At 55.0% G+C, this 26,315-nt stretch overlaps 1 protein-coding gene across 1 annotated transcript; it reads left to right on the top strand.

Moving 5' to 3' along the window:
• Window positions 1-1,055: 1,055 nt before the first annotated feature.
• On the top strand, window positions 1,056-25,012 carry LOC139240481 (GRIP1-associated protein 1-like). The gene is made up of 9 exons (XM_070869016.1): window positions 1,056-1,128; window positions 7,679-7,745; window positions 9,423-9,484; window positions 11,382-11,408; window positions 15,231-15,338; window positions 18,658-18,808; window positions 20,641-20,822; window positions 23,141-23,189; window positions 24,927-25,012. Exons 1-9 carry the CDS (start codon window positions 1,087-1,089, stop codon window positions 25,010-25,012), a joined length of 774 nt encoding a protein of 257 aa, XP_070725117.1. The 5' UTR covers window positions 1,056-1,086.
• The last annotated feature ends 1,303 nt before the right edge of the window (window positions 25,013-26,315 follow it).

Genomic DNA, 26,315 nt, shown 5'->3' with positions numbered 1-26,315 from the left:
CTGCCAAACAGTTCTTTATCCTCGTCAGTACATTACCCCCAATACCATGTACTTTAATTTTGCACACCAATCTCTTGTGTCATTCATTGGCGGTCCCTCGAAACGCAGATGACTCGCTTCCACACCAAAAAAGGATGAGTTCACAGGTGTTTCAATGAAGGACCCGAACTACATCCTGGAGGGTGGAAGCTGCCTGTCCGTGGATTTTTTATAACGTGGGGTGACCGTTGCACACCAGCCACCACACGGGGCTTGACAGAGCCAGGTCTCGGTCCAGTGGCAAGGGTTGAACCAGGACGACTGGAGACCTGCTCTGCTGCACGGACCCAGTGCGCGCACACATCGCACAGTGTGTGGGCTGGGCCCCGTGCTGCCCCTGGGCCCCGATCACGTCCCTCTACGGTCTCTCGTGATACTTGAACGATGAAGGACACACACTGGATATGGGACATTTTAATATGTAGATTACACTCAAAGATTTTAACTGAATTGCGGGGCATGATGTCAATTTGTGTTGCTCCTGTATTTATTACCTGGGAAAAGCTTTTATTTAGTGCCAAGCCTACCTGCCCTTTTCACATGCCAGGACTCTGGTAATGCCACAATCTCAGTAAGCAATGTCTGCAACTGTCACAATCTCTGTTGGGGAAATTTGTGTGGGCTCAGTTCCTGGAACAGGCAGCTTCTCTTGTGTGGGAACTGGTGAAAAGCGTTCTGAAGGCTGGTTTTTAAACAGGAGAGTCTCAAATGGGTGACCAATGGATGTTAGCTGGCTTGGTCTTGGCTCCTTTAAGAGTGGTGGGGGGGGGGGGGAGCTGGAAGGCTCCTTTAAGAGTGGGGAGCGCCTTCCCCTTTAAAACGTCGTTAAAGGCGCGGCGAGGAATACGCGCCCGCCGACCATTGTTGAGAGAAAGTTGCTGTTTGTTTCGTTGTTTCTCGTTTGGCGTTCCGGGGGAGAGGGGCGAGCGGGCGGGCGGATAATTTTCCGGCCATGTTACGGGGCGCGGGGAGGCGGGGCTGGGCGGGGGGAGGATTTAATTGTGCGGTTGTCGGCGGCCGCCCGCACTCCCCGGGGAGGAGCACAAGATGGCGCAGGCTCTGTCCGAGGAGGAGTTCCAGCGGATGCAGGTGAGACAGTGGGGGCAATTCGGCCGCGGGAGGACTCACGTACACCCCTCCCCCTCCCAGAGCCCCCGGGCCCGGACACACGCGGGCTTTAGGCCCCCGCGGGGGTCACTAGGCCGCAAACCAGACCCCGGCCTCGAGTAGCGGCTCCCCCCCCCCCCGGGGCCTGGGGGTGTTGGGTGACTCTCTGTCCCCCTCCCCTCCTCCAGCCCCAGGGGGAGGTGTCAGTGAGGGGAACAACCCGCCAATGGTCAGCCAGGGTCTGTAATAGTGCCCAGGGTCACCATCCAGTGTGTCATATCACCCAGTGTTTCCTAATACCCAGTGTTTCCTAATACCCAGTGTTTCCTAATACCCAGTGTTTCCTAATACCCAGTGTTTCCTAATACCCAGTGTTTCCTAATACCCAGTGTTTCCTAATACCCAGTGTTTCCTAATACCCAGTGTTTCACATCACCCAGTGTTTCACATCACCCAGTGTTTCCTAATACCCAGTGTGTCACATCACCCAGTGTTTCCTAATACCCAGTGTGTCACATCACCCAGTGTTTCCTAATACCCAGTGTGTCACATCACCCAGTGTTTCCTAATACCCAGTGTGTCACATCACCCAGTGTTTCCTAATACCCAGTGTGTCACATCACCCAGTGTTTCCTAATACCCAGTGTGTCACATCACCCAGTGTGTCACATCACCCAGTGTGTCACATCACCCAGTGTTTCACATCACCCAGTGTTTCCTAATACCCAGTGTGTCATATCACCCAGTGATTCCTAATACCCAGTGATTCCTAATACCCAGTGTTTCCCAATACCCAGTGTTTCCCAATACCCAGTGTTTCCCAATACCCAGTGTTTCCCAATACCCAGTGTTTCCCAATACCCAGTGTTTCCTAATACCCAGTGTTTCCTAATACCCAGTGTTTCCTAATACCCAGTGTGTCACATCACCCAGTGTTTCCTAATACCCAGTGTATCACATCACCCAGTGTGTCACATCACCCAGTGTGTCACATCACCCAGTGTGTCACATCACCCAGTGTTTCCTAATACCCAGTGTGTCACATCACCCAGTGTGTCACATCACCCAGTGTTTCACATCACCCAGTGTGTCACATCACCCAGTGTGTCACATCACCCAGTGTTTCACATCACCCAGTGTTTCACATCACCCAGTGTTTCCTAATACCCAGTGATTCCTAATACCCAGTGTTCCCCAGTGTTTCCTAATACCCAGTGTGTCATATCACCCAGTGATTCCTAATACCCAGTGTTTCCCAATACCCAGTGTTTCCCAATACCCAGTGTTTCCCAATACCCAGTGTTTCCCAATACCCAGTGATTCCCAATACCCAGTGTTTCCCATCACCCAGTGTTTCCCATCACCCAGTGTTTCCCAATACCCAGTGTTTCCCATCACCCAGTGTTTCCCATCACCCAGTGTTTCCCATCACCCAGTGTTTCCCAACACCCAGTGTTTCCCAACACCCAGTGTTTCCCATCATCCAGTGTTTCCTAATACCCAGTGTTTCCTAATACCCAGTGTTTCCCAATACCCAGTGTTTCCCAATACCCAGTGTTTCCCAATACCCAGTGTTTCCCAATACCCAGTGTTTCCCATCACCCAGTGTTTCCCAACACCCAGTGTTTCATGTCACCCAGTGTTGTTTCATGTCACCCAGTGTTGTTTCATGTCACCCAGTGTTGTTTCATGTCACCCAGTGTTGTTTCATGTCACCCAGTGTTGTTTCATGTCACCCAGTGTTGTTTCATTCATAATACCCAGTGTTTTCATACCCAGTGTTTTCATTCGTAATACCCAGCGTTTTAATATCCAGCATTTAAACATTTTAACCTTTACCATCCAGCGTTTAATATACAGCATTTAAACATTTAATATTAAACACGCACCCTCCATTATCCATCATTATAACGTTAAACATCCAGCATTTAAACTTTAAACATTGACATTAAAACGCTGGATGTTTAACAGAAACGTACATGATTCAGAGGGGGATTGACAGGGTAGATGCAGGGAGGATGTTTCCCCTGGGCTGGGGAGTCTAGAACCAGGGGTCACACAGTCTCAGGATAAGGGGTCATAGAAACATAGAAAATAGGTGCAGGAGTAGGCCATTAGGTCCTTTGAGCCTGCACCACCATTCAATAAGATCATGGCTGATCATTCCCTCAGTACCCCTTTCCTGCTTTCTCTCCATACCCCTTGATCCCTTTAGCCATAAGGGCCACATCTAACTCCCTCTTGAATATATCCAATGAACTGGCCTCAACAACTCTCTGCGGTAGGGAATTCCACAGGTTAACAACTCTCTGAGTGAAGAAGTTTCACCTCATCTCGGTCCTAAATGGCTTACCCCTTATCCTTAGACTGTGACCCCTGGTTCTGGACTTCCCCAACATCGGGAACATTCTTCCTGCATCTAACCTGTCCAGTCCCGTCAGAATTTTATATGTTTCTATGAGGTCCCCTCTCATTCTTCTAAATTCCAGTGAATACAGGCCCAGTCGATCCAGTCTCTCCTCATATGTCAGTCCCGCCATCCCGGGAATCAGTCTGGTGAACTTTCGCTGCACTTCCTCAGATTAGGAGACCAAAACTGAACACAATATTCCAGGTGAGGCCTCACCAAGGCCCTGTACAACTGCAGTAAGACCTCCCTGCTCCTATACTCAAATCCCCGAGCTATGAAGGCCAACATGCCATTTGCCTTCTTCACCGCCTGCTGTACCTGCATGCCAACTTTCAATGACTGATGAACCATGACACCCAGGTCTCGTTGCACCTCCCCTTTTCCTAATCTGCTGCCATTCAGATAATAATCTGCCTTCGTGTTTTTGCCCCCAAAGTGGATAACCTCACATTTATCCACATTATACTGCATCTGCCATGCATTGACCCACTCACCTAACCTGTCCAAGTCACCCTGCAGCCTTTTAGCATCCCCCTCACAGCTCACACCGCCACCCAGCTTAGTGTCATCTGCAAATTTGGAAATATTACACTCAATTCCTTCATCTAAATCATTAATGTATATTGTAAATAGCTGGGGTCCCAGCACTGAGCCCTGCGGCACTCCACTAGTCACTGCCTGCCATTCTGAAAAGGACCCGTTTATCCCGACTCTCTGCTTCCTGTCTGCCAACCAGTTCTCTATCCACGTCAGTACATTACCCCCAATACCATGTGCTTTAATTTTGCACACCAATCTCTTGTGTGGGACCTTGTCAAAAGCCTTTTGAAAGTCCAAATACACCACATCCACTGGTTCTCCCTTGTCCACTCTATTAGTTACATCCTCAAAAAATTCCAGAAGATTTGTCAAGCATCATTTCCCTTTCAAACATCCATGTTGACTTGGACCGATCCTGTCACTGCTTTCCAAATGTGCTGCTATTTCATCTTTAATAATTGATTCCAGCATTTCCCCCACTACTGATGTCAGGCTAACCGGTCTATAATTACCCGTTTTCTCTCGCCCTCTTTTTTTTAAAAAGTGGTGTTACATTAGCTACCCTCCAGTCCATAGGAACTGATCCAGAGTCGATAGACTGTTGGAAAATGATCACCAATGCATCCACTATTTCTGTGGCCACTTCCTTAAGTACTCTGGGATGCAGACTATCGGGCCCCGGGGATTTATCGGCCTTCAATCCCATCAATTTCCCTAACACAATTTCCCGCCTAAAAGAATAACCTTCAGTTCCTCCTTCTCACTAGTATTTCTGGAAGGTGATTTGTGTCTTCCTTCGTGAAAACAGAACCGAAGTATTTGTTTAACTGGTCCGCCATTTCTTTGTTCCCCATTATAAATTCACCTGAGTCTGACTGCAAGGGACCTACGTTTGTTTTCACGAATCTTTTTCTCTTCACATATCCAGCATTTAAACATTTAACAGTAACCACCCCAGCGTTTTAATGCCCAGCGTTTAAACATTTTAACCTTTGCCATCCAGCATTTAATATACAGCATTTAAACATTTAACACACACCCTTTAGACATGCACCCTCCAGTATCCATCATTATAACGTTAAACATCCAGCATTTAAACTTTAAACATTGACATTAAAACGCTGGATGTTAAATGTTTGAATCCTGGATATTTAATAGAAACATACACTATTCTGAGGGGGACTGACAGGGTAGATGCAGGGAGGGTGTTTCCCCCCCGGGGCTGGGGAGTCTAGAACCAGGGGTCACACAGTCTCAGGATAAGGGGTCGGCCATTGAGGACTGAGATGAGGAGGAATTTCTTCACTCGGAGGGGGGTGAATCTTTGGAATTCTCTGCCCCAGAGGGCTGTGGAGGCTCAGTCTCTGAATATATTCAAGGCAGAGATCGCTAGATTTACCAGAATGATACCTGGACCCCAAGGGTTAAGTTACGAGAAGAGATGACACAAAACTCGGGTTGTATTCCCTGGAATTTAGAAGCTCAAGTGGTGATCTGATCGAAGTTTCAGATATTATGGGGACCTGATAGGCTAGAGAGCGACTACTGCCACTGGATGGGGAATCCAGGACTGAAATTAGGAAACACTTCTACACACAGCTCCAAGTACTTTTTAAATGCCATGAGGGTTTCTGCCTCTACCCCCCTTTCAGGCAGTGAGTTCCCCCCCAGACCCCCACCACCCTCTGGGTGAAGACATTTCCCCTCAAACCCCCTCTAAACCTCCCCCCAATTACTTTCAATCTCTGCCCCCTGGTTGTTGACCCCTCTGCCAAGGGAAACAGGTCCGTCCTATCCACTCGATCCAGGCCCCTCACACCTCAATTAAATCTCCCCTCAGCCTCCTCTGTCTCAAAGAAAACAAACCCAGCCTAACCAGTCTTTCCTCATAGTTAAAATTCTACAGTCCCGGCAACATCTCGTAAATCTCTTCTGCACCCTCTCCAGTGCGATCACATTTTTCCTGTCATGCGGTGACCAGAACTGCACGCAGTACTCCAGCTGTGGCCTAACCAGTGTTTTATACAGTTTCCCCTCAAATCCCCTCTAAACCTCCCCCACCCCTCCCCCCTCCCCCGATTACTTTCAATCTCTGCCCCCTGGTTATTGACCCCTCTGCCAAGGGAAATGGGTCAGTCCTATCCACGGAGTCAGCGAAGGTTCGCCAGTCTGATTCCCGGGATGGCAGGACTGACCTATGAAGAAAGACTGGATCGACTAGGCTTGTATTCACTGGAATTTAGAAGAATGGGAGGGGATCTCATAGAAACTTATAAAATTCTGACGGGACTGGACAGGTTAGATGCAGGAAGAATGTTCCCGATGCTGGGGAAGTCCAGAACCAGGGGTCACAGTCTAAGGATAAGGGGGAAGCCATTTAGGACCGAGATGAGAAACTTCTTCACCCAGAGAGTGGTGAACCTGTGGAATTCTCTACCACAGAGCGTTGTTGAGGCCAGTTCGTTGGATGTGTCCAAAAGGGAGTTAGATGTGGCCCTTACGGCTAAAGGGATCAAGGGGTATGGAGAGAAAGCAGGAATGGGGTACTGAGGGAATGATCAGCCGTGATCATATTGAATGGTGGTGCAGGCTCGAAGGGCCGAATGGCCTGCTCCTGCACCTATTTTCTATGTTTCTATCCAGGCCCCTATGGAGCAGCAGGTTTAGGAGCAAATTCCGACTGCTCCCTGGAGTGTATCCAAGTCTCCAGGCACGGAGCATGTGCTGACATAAACATTTGCACAGTGATTGAGTGTGTGTGTGAAGTGGGCGCAGTCCAGACGCAGGAAGGCTGAGGAAGGCGTGAAGTGTTGGCATAAGACGCAGGCACTGTTCACCTATCATCGAGGGGACGAGTAATGGAATGAAGGAAAGACTTGCATTTATATAGCGCCTTTCACGACCACCGGATGTCTCCGGGCACTTTACAGCCAATCAAATACTTTCGGAGCGCGCGCGCTCGCTGTTGCATTGTGGGAAACGCCAATTGTCGCACAGCAAGCTCCCACACACAGCGATGTGATAATGACCCGGAGCGTCTGTTGGTCGAGGGATAAATATTGGCCCCAGGACACCGGGGAGAACTCCCCCCTGCTCTTCTTCCAATAGTGGCCCCGGGATCTTTTACATCCGCCCGAGAGGGCAGACGGGGGCCTCGGTTTAACGTCTCATCCCGAAAGACGGCACCTTGTGTACCACATTATGGGGTAGAGGGCCTAGCGACATTGGGGTGCATGCGTTTCCTACATTCTTCTACAGAGACCGCACTCCAAAAGTACTTCAGTGGCTGTGAAGTGCTTAGGGACTGTCCTGAGGGGGTGAAAGGTGGTTTATCAATGCAACTTCTGTCCAACAATGATTGAAGATGCGATATTGTAATTAATATTAATCGTACTCTCTCTCTCTGTCTCTCTCTCTGTCTCTCTCTCTGTCTGTCTCTGTCTCTCTCTCTCTCTCTCTGTCTGTCTCTCTCTCTGTCTATCTCTCTCTCTCTCTCTCTCTCTGTCTCTCTCTCTCTGTCTCTCTCTCTCTCTCTCTGTCTCTCTCTCTCTCTCTCTCTCTCTTTCCAAACCCACATCACAGGCTCAGTTGTTGGAGCTGAGGACCCAGAACTACCAGCTCTCCGATGAACTGCGGAAACAGAGTGCAGGTAAGGGATAGAACTGGGGAGTGTAGAGGGAGTTTTACTCTGTATCTAACCCCATGCTGTACCTGCCTTGGGAGTGTTTGATGGGACAGTGTAGAGGGAGCTTTACTCTGTATCTAACCTCCTGTACCTGCCCTGGGAGTGTTTGATGGGGACAGTGTAGAGGGAGCTTTACTCTGTATCTAATCCCCTGTACCTGCCCTGGGAGTGTTTGATGGGACAGTGTAGAGGGAGCTTTACTCTGTATCTAACCCCCTGTACCTGCCCTGGGAGTGTTTGATGGGACAGTGTAGAGGGAGCTTTACTCTGTATCTAACCCCCTGTACCTGCCCTGGGAGTGTTTGATGGGACAGTGTAGAGGGAGCTTTACTCTGTATCTAACCCCGTGCTGTACCTGCACTGGGAGTGTTTGATGGGACAGTGTAGAGGGAGCTTTACTCTGTATCTAACCCCGTGCTGTACCTGCACTGGGAGTGTTTGATGGGACAGTGTAGAGGGAGCTTTACTCTGTATCTAACCCCGTGCTGTACCTGCACTGGGAGTGTTTGATGGGACAGTGTAGAGGGAGCTTTACTCTGTATCTAACCCCCTGTACCTGCCCTGGGACAGTGTAGAGGGAGCTTTACTCTGTATCTAACCCCCTGTACCTGCCCTGAGAGTGTTTGATGGGACAGTGTAGAGGGTGCGTTACTCTGTATCTAACCCCCTGTACCTGCCCTGGGAGTGTTTGATGGGACAGTGTAGAGGGAGCTTTACTCTGTATCTAACCCCCTGTACCTGCCCTGGGAGTGTTTGATGGGACAGTGTAGAGGGAGCTTTACTCTGTATCTAACCCCCTGTACCTGCCCTGGGAGTGTTTGATGGGACAGTGTAGAGGGAGCTTTACTCTGTATCTAACCCCCTGTACCTGCCCTGGGAGTGTTTGATGGGACAGTGTAGAGGGAGCTTTACTCTGTATCTAACCCCCTGTACCTGCCCTGGGAGTGTTTGATGGGACAGTGTAGAGGGAGCTTTACTCTGTATCTAACCCCCTGTACCTGCCCTGGGAGTGTTTGATGGGACAGTGTCGAGGGAGCTTTACTCTGTATCTAACCCCCTGTACCTGCCCTGGGAGTGTTTGATGGGACAGTGTAGAGGGAGCTTTACTCTGTATCTAACCCCCTGTACCTGCCCTGGGAGTGTTTGATGGGACAGTGTAGAGGGAGCTTTACTCTGTATCTAACCCCCTGTACCTGCCCTGGGAGTGTTTGATGGGACAGTGTAGAGGGAGCTTTACTCTGTATCTAACCCCCTGTACCTGCCCTGGGAGTGTTTGATGGGACAGTGTAGAGGGAGCTTTACTCTGTATCTAACCCCCTGTACCTGCCCTGGGAGTGTTTGATGGGACAGTGTAGAGGGAGCTTTACTCTGTATCTAACCCCCTGTACCTGCCCTGGGAGTGTTTGATGGGACAGTGTAGAGGGAGCTTTACTCTGTATCTAACCCCCTGTACCTGCCCTGGGAGTGTTTGATGGGACAGTGTAGAGGGAGCTTTACTCTGTATCTAACCCCCTGTACCTGCCCTGGGAGTGTTTGATGGGACAGTGTAGCGGGTGCGTTACTCTGTATTGGGGGAGGGCGTGTTCCCGCGTGGCGGCGTAAACCCTGGCTCGATTTCATTGCGCGTCTCTTGCTTTGCAGAAGTGAACTCCCTGCGGCAGAAGTCCTCCAATGTCGAGAAGGATCTGGTGAAGGCACAGAAGGTAGGGTTCGCTTGCTAGGGCCCAGACCCCAGGCTGGGCAGGTCAAGGGGCATCTGGTGGGGGGGGGTGGGGAAGAGAGATCGGGGGTGGGGGGGGGGAAGAGAGGGCGAGGGGAGGTGGTGGGGGGGGGGGCTGTGTAAGGGACAGAGGCGCGAATGGTTCTAGTTTCCATATTATACGAAGGGTACAGAGGCACCAGAGAGGGTGCAGTAAAGTTTTCCAAGGGTGATACCAGACCCGAGAGGTTCTAACTATCAGGAAAGGCACAGGAGGTTGGATCTCTCTTCTCCAACAGAAACTTGCAATTATATAGCGCCTTTAACGTAGTAAAACACCCCAAGGCGCTTCACAGGAGGGTTATCAGACACAAATCTTGACACCGAGCTGCATCAGCAGGTGAGCAAAAGTCTGGTTGAAGAGGTCGGTTTTAAGGAGCGTCTTTGAAGGAGCAAAGAGAGGTTGAGGGAGGGAGTTCCAGAGCTTGGGGCCCAGGCAGCTGAAGGCACGGCCACCGATGGTGGAGCGATTATAATCAGGGATGCTCAGGAGGGCAGAATTAGAGGAGGCAGGCAAGGGGGGTTGTGGGGCTGGAGGAGGTTACAGAGATTGGGAGGGGTGTAGGGGCTGGAGGGGGTTACAGAGATAGGGAGGGGTGTAGTGGCTGGAGGGGGTTACAGAGATAGGGAGGGGTGTAGAGGCTGGAGGAGGTTACAGAGATAGGGAGGGGTGTAGGGGCTGGAGGAGGTTACAGAGATAGGGAGGGGGCGAGGGAGAGATTTGTAAACCAGGATGATAATTTTGTAATCGAGGTGTTGCTTAACTGGGAGCCAATGTAGGTCAGCGAGCACAGGGGATGATGGGTGAGCGGGACTCGGTGCGAGTTAGGACACGGGGTCAGTGAGCACAGGGGGTGATGGGTGAGCGGGACTGGGTGTGAGTTAGGACACGGGGTCAGTGAGCACAGGGGGTGATGGGTGAGCGGGACTCGGTGCGAGTTAGGACACGGGGTCAGTGAGCACAGGGGGTGATGGGTGAGCGGGACTCGGTGCGAGTTAGGACACGGGGTCAGTGAGCACAGGGGGTGATGGGTGAGTGGGACTCGGTGTGAGTTAGGACACGGGGGCAGTGAGCACAGGGGGTGATGGGTGAGCAGGACTTGGTGTGAGTTAGGACACGGGGCAGTGAGCACAGGGGGTGATGGGTGAGCGGGACTCGGTGTGAGTTAGGACACGGGGGCAGTGAGCACAGGGGGTGATGGGTGAGTGGGACTCGGTGTGAGTTAGGACACGGGGGCGGTGAGCAGGACTCGGTGCGAGTTAGGACACGGGGGCAGTGAGCACAGGGGGTGATGGGTGAGCAGGACATGGGACAGTGAGCACAGGGGGTGATGGGTGAGCGGGACTCGGTGCGAGTTAGGACACGGGGGCAGCCGAGTTTTGGATCACCTTGGGTTTACGTCGGGTAGAATGTGGGAGGCCGGCCAGGAGCGCAGTGCGTTGGAATGGTCAAACCGAAAGATTTTTGGGGGAGTGGGCGGGGAAGTGGAGCTGAGCCCAAGATCAGATCCGTCGCAAACTTATTGAATGGCGGAGCAGGCCCGAGGGGCCGAATGGCCGACCCCTGCTCCTAATTCTTATGCTCTTGTGTTCTGAGCTTGCTGAATTCTTCCGAGGCAGACATCGGTGTGGGCGATGTGTCAGTTCGGGGAGGCGGGAGAGACGGTGAGCTGTGTCTGCAATAATGCAAAGGGGAAAAATCTATACAAGCCCGTTAACCGTTTGTACATTGTGCGTTCTCGCTGCACATTTTACCACTTTAACTGTGTCGCTCGCACTAAAGTTGTGATTCTTTTTTTTTTATCCCCTCTTTTTTTTTCCCCCCCCCTCAAATCCCTCAGGCCATAACCAAAAGCAAGAAAGCTCAGGTGAGGATTCAGTAAGTCAGTCGCTCGCTCGCTCTCGGACTGCCGCGGCTGGCGGACTGCGCTCGCCCGTCTCGCGTCTCGCGTCTCGCGACTGACTCCGGCATCGCTCACCCCCCCCCCCCCCCCCCCCCGACACTGTTCTTCCCTTAAGCTGTGCGGCAGGGCGGCAGTCTGGAGGTCCCGAGCAGACGGTGCAGGAATGGAAAGACTGCGCCTGGCCGGAGATTTGAACTGGACGTGTTCCCCCCACCCCCCAAAAAAATTTAATGGGGACATTAGCGTCCGCGTACACCTTCGCCTGCGTTTGTCCGGTGTCTCGGGCCGCATGTGGGACACGCTTAGACATGTTATGTAAATGTACCTCATCATAGGCAGTCCCTTGAAGCGAGGATGATCGCTACGTGTGTGTACGCGTGTGTGTGTACGCGTGTGTGTGTACGCGTGTGTGTGTACGCGTGTGTGTGTACGCGTGTGTGTGTACGCGTGTGTGTGTACGCGCGTGTGTGTGCGCGCGTGTGTGTGCGCGCGTGTGTGTACGCGTGTGTGTGTACGCGCGTGTGTGTGCGCGCGTGTGTGTGCGCGCGTGTGTGTGCGCGCGTGTGTGTGCGCGCGTGTGTGTGCGCGCGTGTGTGTGCGCGTGTGTGCGCGCGTGTGTGTGTACGCGTGTGTGTACGCGTGTGTGTGTACGCGTGTGTGTGTACGCGTGTGTGTGTACGCGTGTGTGTGTACGCGCGTGTGTGTGCGCGCGTGTGTGTGCGCGCGTGTGTACGCGTGTGTGTACGCGCGTGTGTGTGCGCGCGTGTGTGTGCGCGCGTGTGTGTGCGCGCGTGTGTGTGCGCGCGTGTGTGTGCGCGCGTGTGTGTGCGCGTGTGTGTGTACGCGTGTGTGTACGCGCGTGTGTGTGCGCGCGTGTGTGCGCGCGCGTGTGTGCGCGCGCGCGTGTGTGCGCGCGCGTGTGTGCGCGCGTGTGTGTGCGCGCGTGTGTGTGCGCGCGTGTGTGTGCGCGCGTGTGTGCGCGCGCGTGTGTGCGCGCGCGTGTGTGCGCGCGCGTGTGTGCGCGCGTGTGTGTGCGCGCGTGTGTGTGCGCGCGTGTGTGTGCGCGCGTGTGTGTGCGCGCGTGTGTGTGCGCGCGTGTGTGTGCGCGCGTGTGTGTGCGCGCGTGTGTGTGCGCGCGTGTGTGTGCGCGCGTGTGTGTGCGCGCGTGTGTGTACGCGCGTGTGTGTACGCGCGTGTGTGTACGCGTGTGTGTGTACGCGTGTGTGTGTACGCGTGTGTGTGTACGCGTGTGTGTGTGTGTGTGTGTGTGTGTACGCGCGTGTGAGTGTGTAACTCTACTTCTCCATGTGCAGGTGCATCCAGACCTGTGCACATGTTGTCAATATCATCATCATAGCCCGTCCCTCGAGCGAGGATGACTTGCTTACACACGAGTTCACAGGTGTTTCAATGAAGGACCCGATGTTCCAGGCCCTGAACATCCTGAAGGGTGGAAGATGCCTGTGGGTGGATTGTTTTAACGTGGGGTGACCGTTGCACACCAGCCACCACACGGGGCTCGACAGAGCGATGTCTGGGTCCAGGGGCAAGGGTTAACCAGGACGCCTGGAGACCTGCTCTGCTGCACGGACCCAGTGCGCCCACATATCGCACACAGTGTGGGCTGGGCCCGTGCTGCCCCTCGGCTCTCCGGGGCCTGAACCCTCATTCGCCGCTCCTCCGCCCCGATCTCTCGCCGCTCCTCCGCCCCGATCTCCCGCCGCTCCTCCGCCCCCGATCTCTCGCCGCTCCTCCGCCCCGATCTCTCGCCGCTCCTCCGCCCCGATCTCTCGCCGCTCCTCCGCCCCGATCTCTCGCCGCTCCTCCGCCCCGATCTCTCGCCGCTCCTCCGCCCCGATCTCTCGCCGCTCCTCCGCCCCGATCTCTCGCCGCTCCTCCGCCCCGATCTCTCGCCGCTCCTCCGCCCCGATCTCTCGCCGCTCCTCCGCCCCGATCTCTCGCCGCTCCTCCGCCCCGATCTCTCGCCGCTCCTCCGCCCCGATCTCTCGCCGCTCCTCCGCCCCGATCTCTCTCCGCCCCGATCTCTCTCCGCTCCTCCGCCCCGATCTCTCTCCGCCCCGATCTCTCTCCGCCCCTCCGCCCCGATCTCTCGCCGCTCCTCCGCCCCGATCTCTCGCCGCTCCTCCGCCCCGATCTCTCGCCGCTCCTCCGCCCCGATCTCTCGCCGCTCCTCCGCCCCGATCTCTCGCCGCTCCTCCGCCCCGATCTCTCGCCGCCCCTCCGCCCCGATCTCTCGCCGCTCCTCCGCCCCGATCTCTCGCCGTTCCTCCGCCCCGATCTCTCGCCGCTCCTCCGCCCCCGATCTCTCGCCCCTCCGCCCCGATCTCTCGCCGCTCCTCCGCCCCCGATCTCTCGCCGCTCCTCCGCCCCGATCTCTCGCCGCTCCTCCGTCCCGTGCAAATGTAGCTCACGTGTAGCTGGCCAAGTTTTCTTTTATTCCTTCCTGGGATGTGGCCGTCGCTGGCAAGGCCGGCATTTACTGCCCATCCCTCATTGCCCCTTGAGAAGGTGGTGGTGAGCCGCCGCCTTGAACCGCTGCAGTCTGTGTGGTGAAGGTGCTCCCACTTTGTGATTTGGTACACCTGAGTGTCTCGCTGGGCCTTCAGAAGGGGAGTTAAGAATCAACCATGCTGCTGTTTATCTGGTGTCACACAGCGGCCAGACCGGATAAGGGGACATCAGTGAACCTGATCGTTTTTTCCGACAATCCGGTAGTCACCATTACTGACATTCCAGATTTATTTAATGAACATGGTTGTCAGACAGGAAGCAGAGAGTCGGAATAAACGGGTCCTTTTCAGAATGGCAGGCAGTGATTAGTGGGGTACCACAGGGCTCAGTGCTGGGACCCCAGCTCTTTACAATATACATTAATGATTTAGACGAAGGAATTGAATGTAATATCTCCAAGTTTGCAGATGACACTAAGCTGGGTGGTGGTGTGAGCTGTGAGGGGGACGCTAAGAGGCTGTAGGGTGACTTGGACAGGTTAGGTGAGTGGGCAAATGCATGGCAGATGCAGTATAATGTGGATAAATGTGAGGTTATCCACTTTGGTGGCAAAAACAGGAAGGCAGGAAGGCAGGATGAGAGGGGATCTCATAGAAACATATAAAATTCTGACGGGATTGCACAGGTAAGATGCAGGAAGAATGTTCCTGATGTTGGGGAAGTCCAGAACCAGGGGTCACAGTCTAAGGATAAGGGGGTAAGCCATTTAGGTCCGAGATGAGGAGAAACTTCTTCACTCAGAGAATTGTGAACCTGTGGAATTCTCTACCACAGAGAGTTGTTGAGGTCAGTTCGTTAGATATATTCAAAAGGGAGTTAGATGTGGCCCTTACGGCTAAAGGGATCAAGGGGTATGGAGAGAAAGCAGGAATGGGGTACTGAGGGAATGATCAGCCATGATCATATTGAATGGTGGTGCAGGCTCGAAGGGCCGAATGGCCTGCTCCTGCACCTATTTTCTGTGTTTCAATGTTTCTAGTGCCCACACATTTCGCACAGTGTGGGCTGGGCCCGTGCTGCCCCTGGGCCCTCGCCTCTCCTGGGCCCCGATCACAGTCTCTCACCGCTCCTGCTGTACCTGCCCGCGCTCCAATCACCGACCTGGCCCTTGGTGACGCCACCCTCCTGCACTGCACCTGCTCGCGCTGCAGGATGACTAGTCCAGTGACACAGCCCAGAGCGCGCAGGCTCTGACGGACGCTGAAAAAACAAAAGCGAGTGCAAATGATCACTGCATTTTCCTCGTAACGGCAGGAGGTGGACGCGCTGCTGAGCGAGAATGAGATGCTCCAGGGCAAGCTGCACAGCCAGGAGGACGATTTCCGCCTGCAGAACACCACGCTCATGCAGGAACTCTCCAAGGTAACCCTTCCCCACCCACCCACCCACCCTCCTCCGCCCCTCGGCTCCGAACTGCAGCACGGCTTAGCCTGCGGGCAAAACCAAAATGGACGCCCGGTGTCTGGTGTGAAGGGGGCCGACCCTTCACCCACCTCCCTGGGATGCGAGGGCCGGCCCATGCCGAGCGATTGAGCAGATTGGGGCCCATGCTCGCTGGAGTTTAGAGGAACGAGAGGTGATGGAGTGTGGAATGTTTCAGTGTAAGGGGTGTCGCAGTGGTGTGAGGCGGACTGGTTGGGCTGGGTGCCTTTCCATTGCTCATGGGTTGCCATTGTTCACGGGTTTGTATGTAACCTTCAGGGCTGCTGACCGAGGGCCGTGCGGCTCTTTGTCGGCCGGCACGGACACGACGGGCCGCAATGGCCTCCTCCTGCCCCTGTAAATTTCTATGATGTGAGGCGTGCTTGTCCACGGATCCCTGAAGGTAGCAGGCCTGGTGGGTGAGATGGTTTACAAGGCGTACGGAATGCTTGCCTTTATTGGCCGAGGCATAGAATACAAGAGCAGGGAGGTTATGCTTGAACTGTATAAAACACTGGTTAGGCCGCAGCTGGAGTACTGCGTGCAGTTCTGGTCACATTACAGGAAGGACGCGATTGCACTGGAGAGGGTACAGGGGAGATTTACCAGGATGTTGCACTAGAGAGGGTACAGAGGAGATTTACCAGGATGTTGCACTGGAGAGGGTACAGAGGAGATTTACCAGGATGTTGCACTAGAGAGGGTACAGAGGAGATTTACCAGGATGTTGCACTAGAGAGGGTACAGAGGAGATTTACCAGGATGTTGCACTAGAGAGGGTACAGAGGAGATTTACCAGGATGTTGCACTGGAGAGGGTACAGAGGAGATTTACCAGGATGTTGCACTAGAGAGGGTACAGAGGAGATTTACCAGGATGTTACACTGGAGAGGGTACAGAGGAGATTTACCAGGATGTTGCACTGGAGAGGGTACAGAGGAGATTTACCAGGATGTTACACTGGAGAGGGTACAGAGGAGATTTACCAGGATGTTGCACTGGAGAGGATACAGAGGAGATTTACCAGGATGTTGCACTGGAGAGGGTACAGAGGAGATTTACCAGGATGTTGCACTGGAGAGGGTACAGAGGAGATTTACCAGGATGTTGCACTGGAGAGGGTACAGAGGAGATTTACCAGGATGCTGCCTGGAATGGAGAATCCTAGCAAAGAGGACAGATTGGATAGGCTGGGTTTGTTCTCATTGGAACAGAGGAGGCCGAGAGGAGACCTCATCGAGGTGTATAACATTTTGAGGGGCCTGGAGATGGTGGATAGTGAGGTCTCTTTCCATTGATGGAGTTACTGAGGGGCCCGAGTTGGAGCTGGGTGCCATGCTGGTGTCCTTCAGTCTCGGCCTTTATTGCAAAGGGGATGGAGTATAAAAGCAGGGAAGTCTTGCTGCAATTATACAGGGTATTGGTGAGGCCAGTTTTGGTCTCCATATTTACGAAAGGATAGACTTTGCTTTGGAGGCAGTTCCGAGAAGGTTCACTCGGTTGATTCCGGGGATGAGGGGGTTTGACTTATGAGGAAAGGTTGAGTAGGTTGGGCCTCTACTCATTGGAGTTCAGAAGAATGAGAGGTGATCTTATCGAAATGTATCAGATTATGAGGGGGGCTGGACAAGGTGGATGCAGAGAGGATGTTTCCACTGATGGGGGAGACTAGAACTAGGGGGCATGGTCTTAGAATAAGGGGCCGCCCATTTAAAACTGAGATGAGGAGGAATTTCTTCTCTCTGAGGGTTGTAAATCTGTGGAATTCGCTGCCTCAGAGAGCTGTGGAAGCCGGGACATTGAATAAATTTAAGACAGAGATAGACAGTTTCTTAACCGATAAGGGGGCGGGCAGGGAAATGGAGCTGAGTCCATGATCGGATCAGCCACGGTCGTATTAAATGGCGGAGCAGGCTCGAGGGGCCGAATGGCCTGCTCCTATTTCTTATGTTAGTCCCCGAGGGTGGGAGCTGGGCGGGGTGCTGAGGGGGCTCAGTACCTGAGGGTGGGAGCTGGGCGGGGTGCTGAGGGGGCTCAGTACCTGAGGGTGGGAGCTGGGCGGGGTGCTGAGGGGGCTCAGTACCCGAGGGTGGGAGCTGGGCGGGGTGCTGAGGGGGCTCAGTACCCGAGGGTGGGAGCTGGGCGGGGTGCTGAGGGGGCTCAGTACCCGAGGGTGGGAGCTGGGCGGGGTGCTGGGGGGGCTCAGTACCCGAGGGTGGGAGCTGGGCGGGGTGCTGAGGGGGCTCAGTACCCGAGGGTGGGAGCTGGGCGGGGTGCTGGGGGGGCTCAGTACCCGAGGGTGGGAGCTGGGCGGGGTGCTGAGGGGGCTCAGTACCCGAGGGTGGGAGCTGGGCGGGGTGCTGGGGGGGCTCAGTACCCGAGGGTGGGAGCTGGGCGGGGTGCTGGGGGGGCTCAGTACCCGAGGGTGGGAGCTGGGCGGGGTGCTGAGGGGGCTCAGTCCCCGAGGGGGGAGCTGGGCGGGGTGCTGGGGGGGCTCAGTACCCGAGGGTGGGAGCTGGGCGGGGTGCTGGGGGGGCTCAGTACCCGAGGGTGGGAGCTGGGCGGGGTGCTGAGGGGGCTCAGTACCCGAGGGTGGGAGCTGGGCGGGGTGCTGAGGGGGCTCAGTCCCCGAGGGGGGAGCTGGGCGGGGTGCTGGGGGGGCTCAGTCCCCGAGGGTGGGAGCTGGGCGGGGTGCTGAGGGGGCTCAGTCCCCGAGGGTGGGAGCTGGGCGGGGTGCTGGGGGGGCTCAGTACCCGAGGGTGGGAGCTGGGCGGGGTGCTGGGGGGGCTCAGTACCCGAGGGTGGGAGCTGGGCGGGGTGCTGAGGGGGCTCAGTACCCGAGGGTGGGAGCTGGGCGGGGTGCTGAGGGGGCTCAGTCCCCGAGGGGGGAGCTGGGCGGGGTGCTGGGGGGGCTCAGTCCCCGAGGGTGGGAGCTGGGCGGGGTGCTGAGGGGGCTCAGTCCCCGAGGGGGGAGCTGGGCGGGGTGCTGGGGGGGCTCAGTACCCGAGGGTGGGAGCTGGGCGGGGTGCTGAGGGGGCTCAGTACCTGAGGGTGGGAGCTGGGCGGGGTGCTGAGGGGGCTCAGTCCCCGAGGGGGGAGCTGGGCGGGGTGCTGGGGGGGCTCAGTACCCGAGGGTGGGAGCTGGGCGGGGTGCTGAGGGGGCACTGCTGCACATTCTCCCTGGTTGGGGTCTCCAAGGCTACGTACCGTAGCACTGAGTATTGTGTCGTTTCCTGACCCTGCATTTCCTCCACTTCAGCTCTGCTCGCAGATTGAAGAGCTGGAGGCCGACAACAAACGCTTGAAGGAAGGGGCTCCTGTATCCGACACCCTGTCGCTGTCCACTCCGCTCGATGGGGAGCTATTGAGGCTGCAGGCGGAGAATACAGCACTCCAGAAAAACATGGCAGGTAATTCTCTCCCTCTCTTGCTCAGAAATGTACCTTCCAATGTGTTTGATTTTGCTGTCGGGGTGACTTGCTTCACTCTGTATCTAACCCCGTGCTGTACCTGCCCTGGGAGTGTTTGATGGGACAGTGCAGAGGGAGCTTTACTCTGTATCTAACCCCGTGCTGTACCTGCCCTGGGAGTGTTTGATGGGACAGTGTAGAGGGAGCTTTACTCTGTATCTAACCCCGTGCTGTACCTGCCCTGGGAGTGTTTGATGGGACAGTGTAGAGGGAGCTTCACTCTGTATCTAACCCCGTGCTGTACCTGCCCTGGGAGTGTTTGATGGGACAGTGTAGAGGGAGCTTTACTCTGTATCTAACCCCCTGTACCTGCCCTGGGAGTGTTTGATGGGACAGTGTAGAGGGAGCTTTACTCTGTATTTAACCCCCTGTATTTGCCCTGGGAGTGTTTGACGGGGACAGTGTAGAGGGAGCTTTACTCTGTATTTAACCCCCTGTATTTGCCCTGGGAGTGTTTGACGGGGACAGTGTAGAGGGAGCTTTACTCTATATCTAACCTCGTGCTGTACCTGTCCTGGGAGTGTTTGATGGGGTCAGTGTAGAGGGAGCTTTACTCTGTATCTAACCCCCTGTACCTGCCCTGGGAGTGTTTGACGGGGACAGTGTAGAGGGAGCTTTACTCTGTATCGAACCCCCTGTACCTGCCCTGGGAGAGTTTGATGGGACAGTGTAGAGGGAGCTTTACTCTGTATCTAACCCCCTGTATCTGCCCTGGGAGTGTTTGATGGGACAGTGTAGAGGGAGCTTTACTCTGTATTTAACCCCCTGTACCTGCCCTGGGAGTGTTTGATGGGGTCAGTGTCGATTCCTGACACAGGCTAAGTGAGTGGGCAAACATTTGGCGGTGGAGTATAATGTGGTCAAGTGAGAGGTTTTCCACTTTGGCAGGAAAAATCAAAGAGCAAGTTATTATTTAAATGGAGAAAGATTGCAAAGTGCTGCAGTACAGCGGGACCTGGGGGTTACTTGTGCATGAAACACAAAAGGGATAGTATGCAGGTACAGCAAGTGATCAGGAAGGCCAATGGTATCTTGGCCTTTATTGCAAAGGGGATGGAGTATAAAAGCAGGGAAGTCTTGCTCCAGTTATACAGGGTATTGGTGAGGCCACACCTGGAGTACTGCGTGCAGTTCTGGTCTCCGTATTTACGAAAGGATATACTTGCTTTGGAGGCAGTTCAGAGAAGGTTCACTCGGTTGATTCCGGAGATGAGGGGGTTGACTTATGAGGAAAGGTTGAGCAGGTTGGGCCTGTACCCATTGGAATTCAGAAGAATGAGAGGTGATCTTATCGAAACGTATAAGATTCTGAGGGGGCTGGACAGGGTAGATGCAGAGAGGATGTTTCCCCCTCGTGGGGGAATCTAGAACTAGGGGGGCACATAGTCTCAGAATAAGGGGCCGCCCATTTAGGACGGAGATGAGGAGGAATTTCTTCTGGTGAATCTGTGGAATTCTCTGCCCCAGAGAGCTGTGGGGGCTGGGTCATTGAATATATTTAAGGGGGAGATAGACAGATTTTTGAGCGATAAGGGAGTGAAGGGAGCGGGCGGGGAAGTGGAGCTGAGCCCAAGATCGGATCAGCCGTGATCGTATTGAATGGCGGAGCAGGCTCGAGGGGCCGAATGGCCGACTCCTGCTCCTGTTTCTGATCTGATGCTGATACTGCGTGCCTAAATTGGCACGAGCGAGGGTATGTTCTCATGGTGCGCAGTGGGATTAGCTGGGTGTGGTACGCGTGTGTAAGTGTGACGCCTGCCCACTGCTCTCAGCCCTGCAGCTGCGCTACGAGAAGGAGAGCCTGCGACCGAGCGAGGTGAAGGAGGCCAACGGGCTCAAGGTGAACATCACCGACGGGCCGGAGACCGACACAGAGCGGGCGGAGGCAGCGCAGGAGGGCATCGAGCACGAGGCACAGGACACGAGCAAATCTCCGCTCGAGAAGTTGGAGCAGGTAGGAGAGTGCCCCCTCTGGGGAAATGCAGAATAGGCACAGAGGGTGCATTCCACGCAGCTCTACTCTGTATCTAACCCCGTGCTGTACCTGCCCTGGGAGTGTTTGATGGGACAGTGTAGAGGGAGCTTTACTCTGTATCTAGCCCCCTGTACCTGCCCTGGGAGTGTTTGATGGGACAGTGTAGAGGGAGCTTTACTCTGTATCTAACCCCCTGTACCTGCCCTGGGAGTGTTTGATGGGACAGTGTAGAGGGAGCTTTACTCTGTATCTAATCCCCTGTACCTGCCCTGGGAGTGTTTGATGGGACAGTGTAGTGGGAGCTTTACTCTGTATCTAACCCCCTGTACCTGTCCTGGGAGTGTTTGATGGGACAGTGTAGAGGGAGCTTTACTCTGTATCTAACCCCGTGCTGTACCTGCCCTGGGAGTGTTTGATGGGACAGTGTAGAGGGAGCTTTACTCTGTATCTAACCCCCTGTACCTGCCCTGGGAGTGTTTGATGGGACAGTGTAGAGGGCGCTTTACTCTGTATCTAACCCCCTGTACCTGCCCTGGGAGTGTTTGATGGGACAGTGTAGAGGGCGCTTTACTCTGTATCTAACCCCCTGTACCTGCCCTGGGAGTGTTTGATGGGACAGTGTAGAGGGAGCTTTACTCTGTATCTAACCCCCTGTACCTGCCCTGGGAGTGTTTGATGGGGACAGTGTAGAGGGAGCTTTACTCTGTATCTAACCCCCTGCACCTGCCCTGGGAGTGTTTGATGGGACAGTGTAGAGGGAGCTTTACTCTGTATCTAACCCCCTGTACCTGCCCTGGGAGTGTTTGATGGGGACAGTGTAGAGGGAGCTTTACTCTGTATCTAACCCCCTGTACCTGCCCTGGGAGTGTTTGATGGGACAGTGTAGAGGGAGCTTTACTCTGTATCTAACCCCCTGTACCTGCCCTGGGAGTGTTTGATGGGACAGTGTAGAGGGAGCTTTACTCTGTATCTAACCCCCTGTAGCTGCCCTGGGAGTGTTTGATGGGACAGTGTAGAGGGAGCTTTACTCTGTATCTAACCCCGTGCTGTACCTGCCCTGGGAGTGTTTGATGGGACAGTGTAGAGGGAGCTTTACTCTGTATCTAACCCCCTGTACCTGCCCTGGGAGTGTTTGATGGGACAGTGTAGAGGGAGCTTTACTCTGTATCTAACCCCCTGTACCTGCCCTGGGAGTGTTTGATGGGACAGTGTAGAGGGAGCTTTACTCTGTATCTAACCCCCTGTACCTGCCCTGGGAGTGTTTGATGGGGACAGTGTAGAGGGAGCTTTACTCTGTATCTAACCCCCTGTACCTGCCCTGGGAGTGTTTGATGGGGACAGTGCTTACCTGAATCGGAAGATGCTCTGTTCCTCAGTACAGACACCCGACTCCTCGAATGGTGGGTGAGCTGCTCTCTGTGGGTCTCTCCGGAGGAAGGGTGAAGGTGTCGTGTGTCTCTGAGCTGCCGTTGGCCGGCCAGGAGTGCGTTGGAATACTCAAACCTCGAGGTAACAAAAGCACGGTTGAGGGCTTCAGTAGCGGATCAAACACAAAAGGATAGTATGCAGGTACAGCAAGTGATCAGGAAGGCCAATGGAATGTTGGCCTTTATTGCAAGGGGGATGGAGTATAAAAGCAGGGAAGTCCTGCTACAGTGGACAGGGCCTTGGTGAGGCCACACATGGAGTACTGTGCACAGTTCTGGTCTCCATATCGAAGGAAGGATATACTTGCCTTGGAGGCGCTGCAACAAAGGTTCGGAAGACTAATTCCTGGGATGTGAGGGCTGTCTTATGAGGAGAGGATGTGTAGAATGTGCCGATATTCTCTGGAGTTTGGAAGAATGGGAGGTGATCTCATTGAAACACAAGATTCTGAGGGGGATTGACAGGGTAGATGCAGGGAGGATATTTCCCCCCCCGGGGCTGGGGAGTCAAGAACCAGGGGTCTCACAGTCTCAGGATAAGGGGTCGGCCATTGAGGACTGAGATGAGGAGGAATTTCTTCACTCGGAGGGGGGTGAATCTTTGGAATTCTCTGCCCCAGAGGGCTGTGGAGGCTCAGTCGTTGAGTGTATTCAAGGCCGAGATCGGTAGGTTTTTTGGACGCGAGGGGAATCGAGGGAAAGTGGGGTTCAGGTCGAAGATCAGCCGTGATCTGATTGAATGGGGGAGCGGGCTCGAGGGGCCGAATGGCCGACTCCTGCTCCTACTCCTTGTGTTCTGTGAGGGACTGATCGTGCTGCGTGCTCCCTGTAACCCGGCGTGTTCACTGCCTGTGTGCGTTCCTCTCGCAGATGGAGTCCAAGTGTGCCAAGCTGGAGCAGAAACTGAAAGATTTCAACGGTAAGTGCAGCGGGAGATTGTGGGGGGAGGGAGGGGGAGGGGGAGAGATGGGGTGGGGAGAGGGAGGAGGGGAGGGAGGTGCTGTTCCACAGGGCGTCACGGGTGTTTGTGCGGGATGCACAAGGCCGCATCGACCAACACAGAACAGGCCCGGTGGGCCACGGCGAGAGGTGCCTGCAGCCGCTACTGTTTTGTGAACCTAAGAACATAAGGAATAGGAGCAGGAGTCGGCCATTCGGCCCCTCGAGCCTGCTCCGCCATTCTTTATCATCACCATCGGCAGTCCCTCGGAATCGAGGAAGACTTGCTTCCACTCTAACCACGAGTCCTCAGGTGGCTGAACAGTCCAATACGGGAGCCACAGTCCCTGTCACAGGTGGGACAGACAGTGGTTGAGGGAAGGGGAGGGTGGGACTGGTTTGCCGCACGCTCCTTCCGCTGCCTGCGCTTGGTTTCTGCACGCTCTCGGCGACGAGACTCGAGGTGCTCAGCGCCCCTCCCGGATGCACTTCCTCCACTTAGGGCAGACTGGTCTTTGGGCCCAGGGACTCCCAGGTGTCGGTGGGGATGTTGCACTTTATCAGGGAGGGCTTTGAGGGTGGTCCCTTGTAACGTTCCCTCTGCCCACCTTTGGCTCGTTTGCCCGTGAAGGAGTTCCGAGTCGAGCGCTTGCTTTGGGGAGTCTCGTGTCTGGGGGACATGCGGACAATGTGGCCCTGCCCAGCGGAGCTGGTCGAGTGTGGTCAGTGCTTCGATGCTGGGGATGTTGGGCCTGGTCGAGGACGCTAACGTTGGTGCGTCTGTCCTCCCGGGGGATTTGCAGGATCTTGCGGAGACAGCGCTGGTGGTATTTCCCATGGCGATCATGGCTGATCTGATCTTCGACCTCAACTCCACTTTCCCGCCCGATCCCTCGATTCCCCTCGACTCCAAAAATCTATCGATCGCAACCTTGAATATACTCAACGACTGAACCTCCACAGCTCTCTGGGGCAGAGAATTCCAAAGATTCACTTCTGAGTGAAGAAATTCCTCCAGCCAGGGTAAACGGCCTCTCAGGGAACTCTAACCCTAACACTGAGAGCATGCACTGAGCATACTCGACCAGCTCCGCTGGGCAGGGCCACATTGTCCGCATGTCCCCCCGACACGAGACTCCCAAAGCAAGCGCTCTACTCGGAACTCCTTCACGGCAAACGAGCCAAAGGTGGGCAGAGGAAACGTTACAAGGGACCACCCTCAAAGCCTCCCCTGATAAAGTGCAACATCCCCCACCGACACCTGGGAGTCCCTGGGCCCAAAGACCAGTCCCGCCCTAAGTGGAGGAAGTGCATCCGGGAGGGGCGCTGAGCACCTCGAGTCTCGTCGCCCGAGAGCGTGCAGAAACCAAGCGCAGGCAGCGGAAGGAGCGTGCGGCAAACCAGTCCCACCCTCCCCTTCCCTCAACCACTGTCTGTCCCACCCTGTGACAGGGACTGTGGCTCTCGTATTGGGCTGTTCAGCCACCGAAGGACTCATTGTTAGAGTGGAAGCGAGTCTTCCTCGATCCCGAGGGACTGCCGATGATGACGGTGAACTCGAACCCCACATCAGTGAATAGCTCCACTTGTGACCTGATTGGTTGCGATACGCTGGTCCTGTAATTTGCTTGTGTTATGGGCTGTCGCTGTGGGATCGGGACCGGGTCTTGCGCCGAGTAAAACCCGCGTTTCTTTGTGTCTTGCAAAACCGCTGCAGAGATGGAACTGAAATGGGAGACTGAGCACGAGGAGAAACTATTGTTGAAGGAGCAGCTTCAAGCACTGGAGGTGAGCACGACGTGAGTAAATGGGGTGAAGACTTGGCATTTCTATAGCGTAATCACCTCCTCGGGACGTCCCAAAGCGCCTCCCAGCCGGTGAAGCACTTTTTTTGGGGTGCGGTCACTGTTGTAATGTAGTTAACGCAGCAGCTCAATTTGCGCACAGCAAGCTCCCACAGCCAGCAATGTGATAATGACCCAGATCATCTGTTTTCAGGTGTTGATTGAGGGATAAATATTGGCCCCAGGTCACCGGGGAAAACTCCGAGAAGGTTGTGGATTCAAGTTCCACTCCAGAGACTTGAGCACAAAAAAAAAAATCTCGGCTGACACCCGCTGTACTGAGGGAGTGCCGTACTGCGCTGTCGGAGGGGCGGTGCTGAAGGAGTGCTGTACTGGACTGTCGGAGGGGCAGTACTGAGGGAACGCTGCACTGTCGGAGGGGCGGTACTGAGGGAACGCTGCACTGTCGGAGGGGCAGTACTGAGGGAGCGCCGCACTGTCGGAGGGGCAGTACTGAGGGAGCGCCGCACTGTCGGAGGGGCAGTACTGAGGGAGCCCCGCACTGTCGGAGGGGCGGTACTGAGGGAGCGCCGCACTGTCGGAGGGGCAGTACTGAGGGAGCGCCGCACTGTCGGAGGGCCAGTACTGAGGGAGCCCCGCACTGTCGGAGGGGCTGTATTTCGGATGAGACATTAAACCGAGGCCCTCGTCTGCCCTCTTGGGTGGATGTAAAAGATCCCGGGGCCACTATTGGAAGAAGAGCAGTGGGAGTTCTCCCCGGTGTCCTGGGGCCAATATTTATCCCTCGACCAACATCACTAAAACAGACGATCCGGGTCATTATCACATCGCGGTGTGTGGGAGCTTGCTGTGCAACAATTGGCGTTTCCCACATTACAACAGTGGCTGTGAAGCGCTTTGAAACGTCCAGTGGTTGTGAAAGGCGCTATAGAAACGCAATCTAGGCGGGTAGAGGCCGCGGGTTCGGGAGGTGCTGCCGAAGAAGCCTTGGCGAGTTGCCGCGGTGCATCTTGTGGACGGTGCACACTGCAGCCACGGTGCGCCGGTGGTGGAGGGAGTGAGTGTTGGAGGTGGTGGAGGGAGTGAGTGTTGGAGGTGGTGGAGGGAGTGAGTGTTGGAGGTGGTGGAGGGAGGAGTGTTGGAGGTGGTGGAGGGAGTGAGTGTTGGAGGCGGTGGAGGGAGTGAGTGTTGGAGGCGGTGGAGGGAGTGAGTGTTGGGAGGTGGTGGAGGGAGTGAGTGTTGGAGGGAGTGAGTGTTGGAGGTGGTGGAGGGAGTGAGTGTTGGAGGTGGTGGAGGGAGTG

This window comes from Pristiophorus japonicus, chromosome 32 (genome assembly GCF_044704955.1).
Source record: "Pristiophorus japonicus isolate sPriJap1 chromosome 32, sPriJap1.hap1, whole genome shotgun sequence".
Classification (NCBI taxonomy): domain Eukaryota; kingdom Metazoa; phylum Chordata; class Chondrichthyes; family Pristiophoridae; genus Pristiophorus; species Pristiophorus japonicus.
Note: the sequence above shows the minus strand (reverse complement) of the source record. Positions and strands in the feature narration are given on the sequence as shown.

What these genes read in the sequence shown, in the direction of transcription:
- LOC139240481 (XM_070869016.1), top strand. Translation starts at nt 1,087, where the DNA reads ATGGCGCAGGCTCTGTCCGAGGAGGAGTTCCAGCGGATGCAG. An exon ending in AGGAGTTCCAGCGGATGCAG is followed by an intron (nt 1,129 to 7,678) that starts GTGAGACAGTGG and finishes CCCACATCACAG; the next exon opens with GCTCAGTTGTTGGAGCTGAG. An exon ending in CGCTCGAGAAGTTGGAGCAG is followed by an intron (nt 20,823 to 23,140) that starts GTAGGAGAGTGC and finishes TTCCTCTCGCAG; the next exon opens with ATGGAGTCCAAGTGTGCCAA.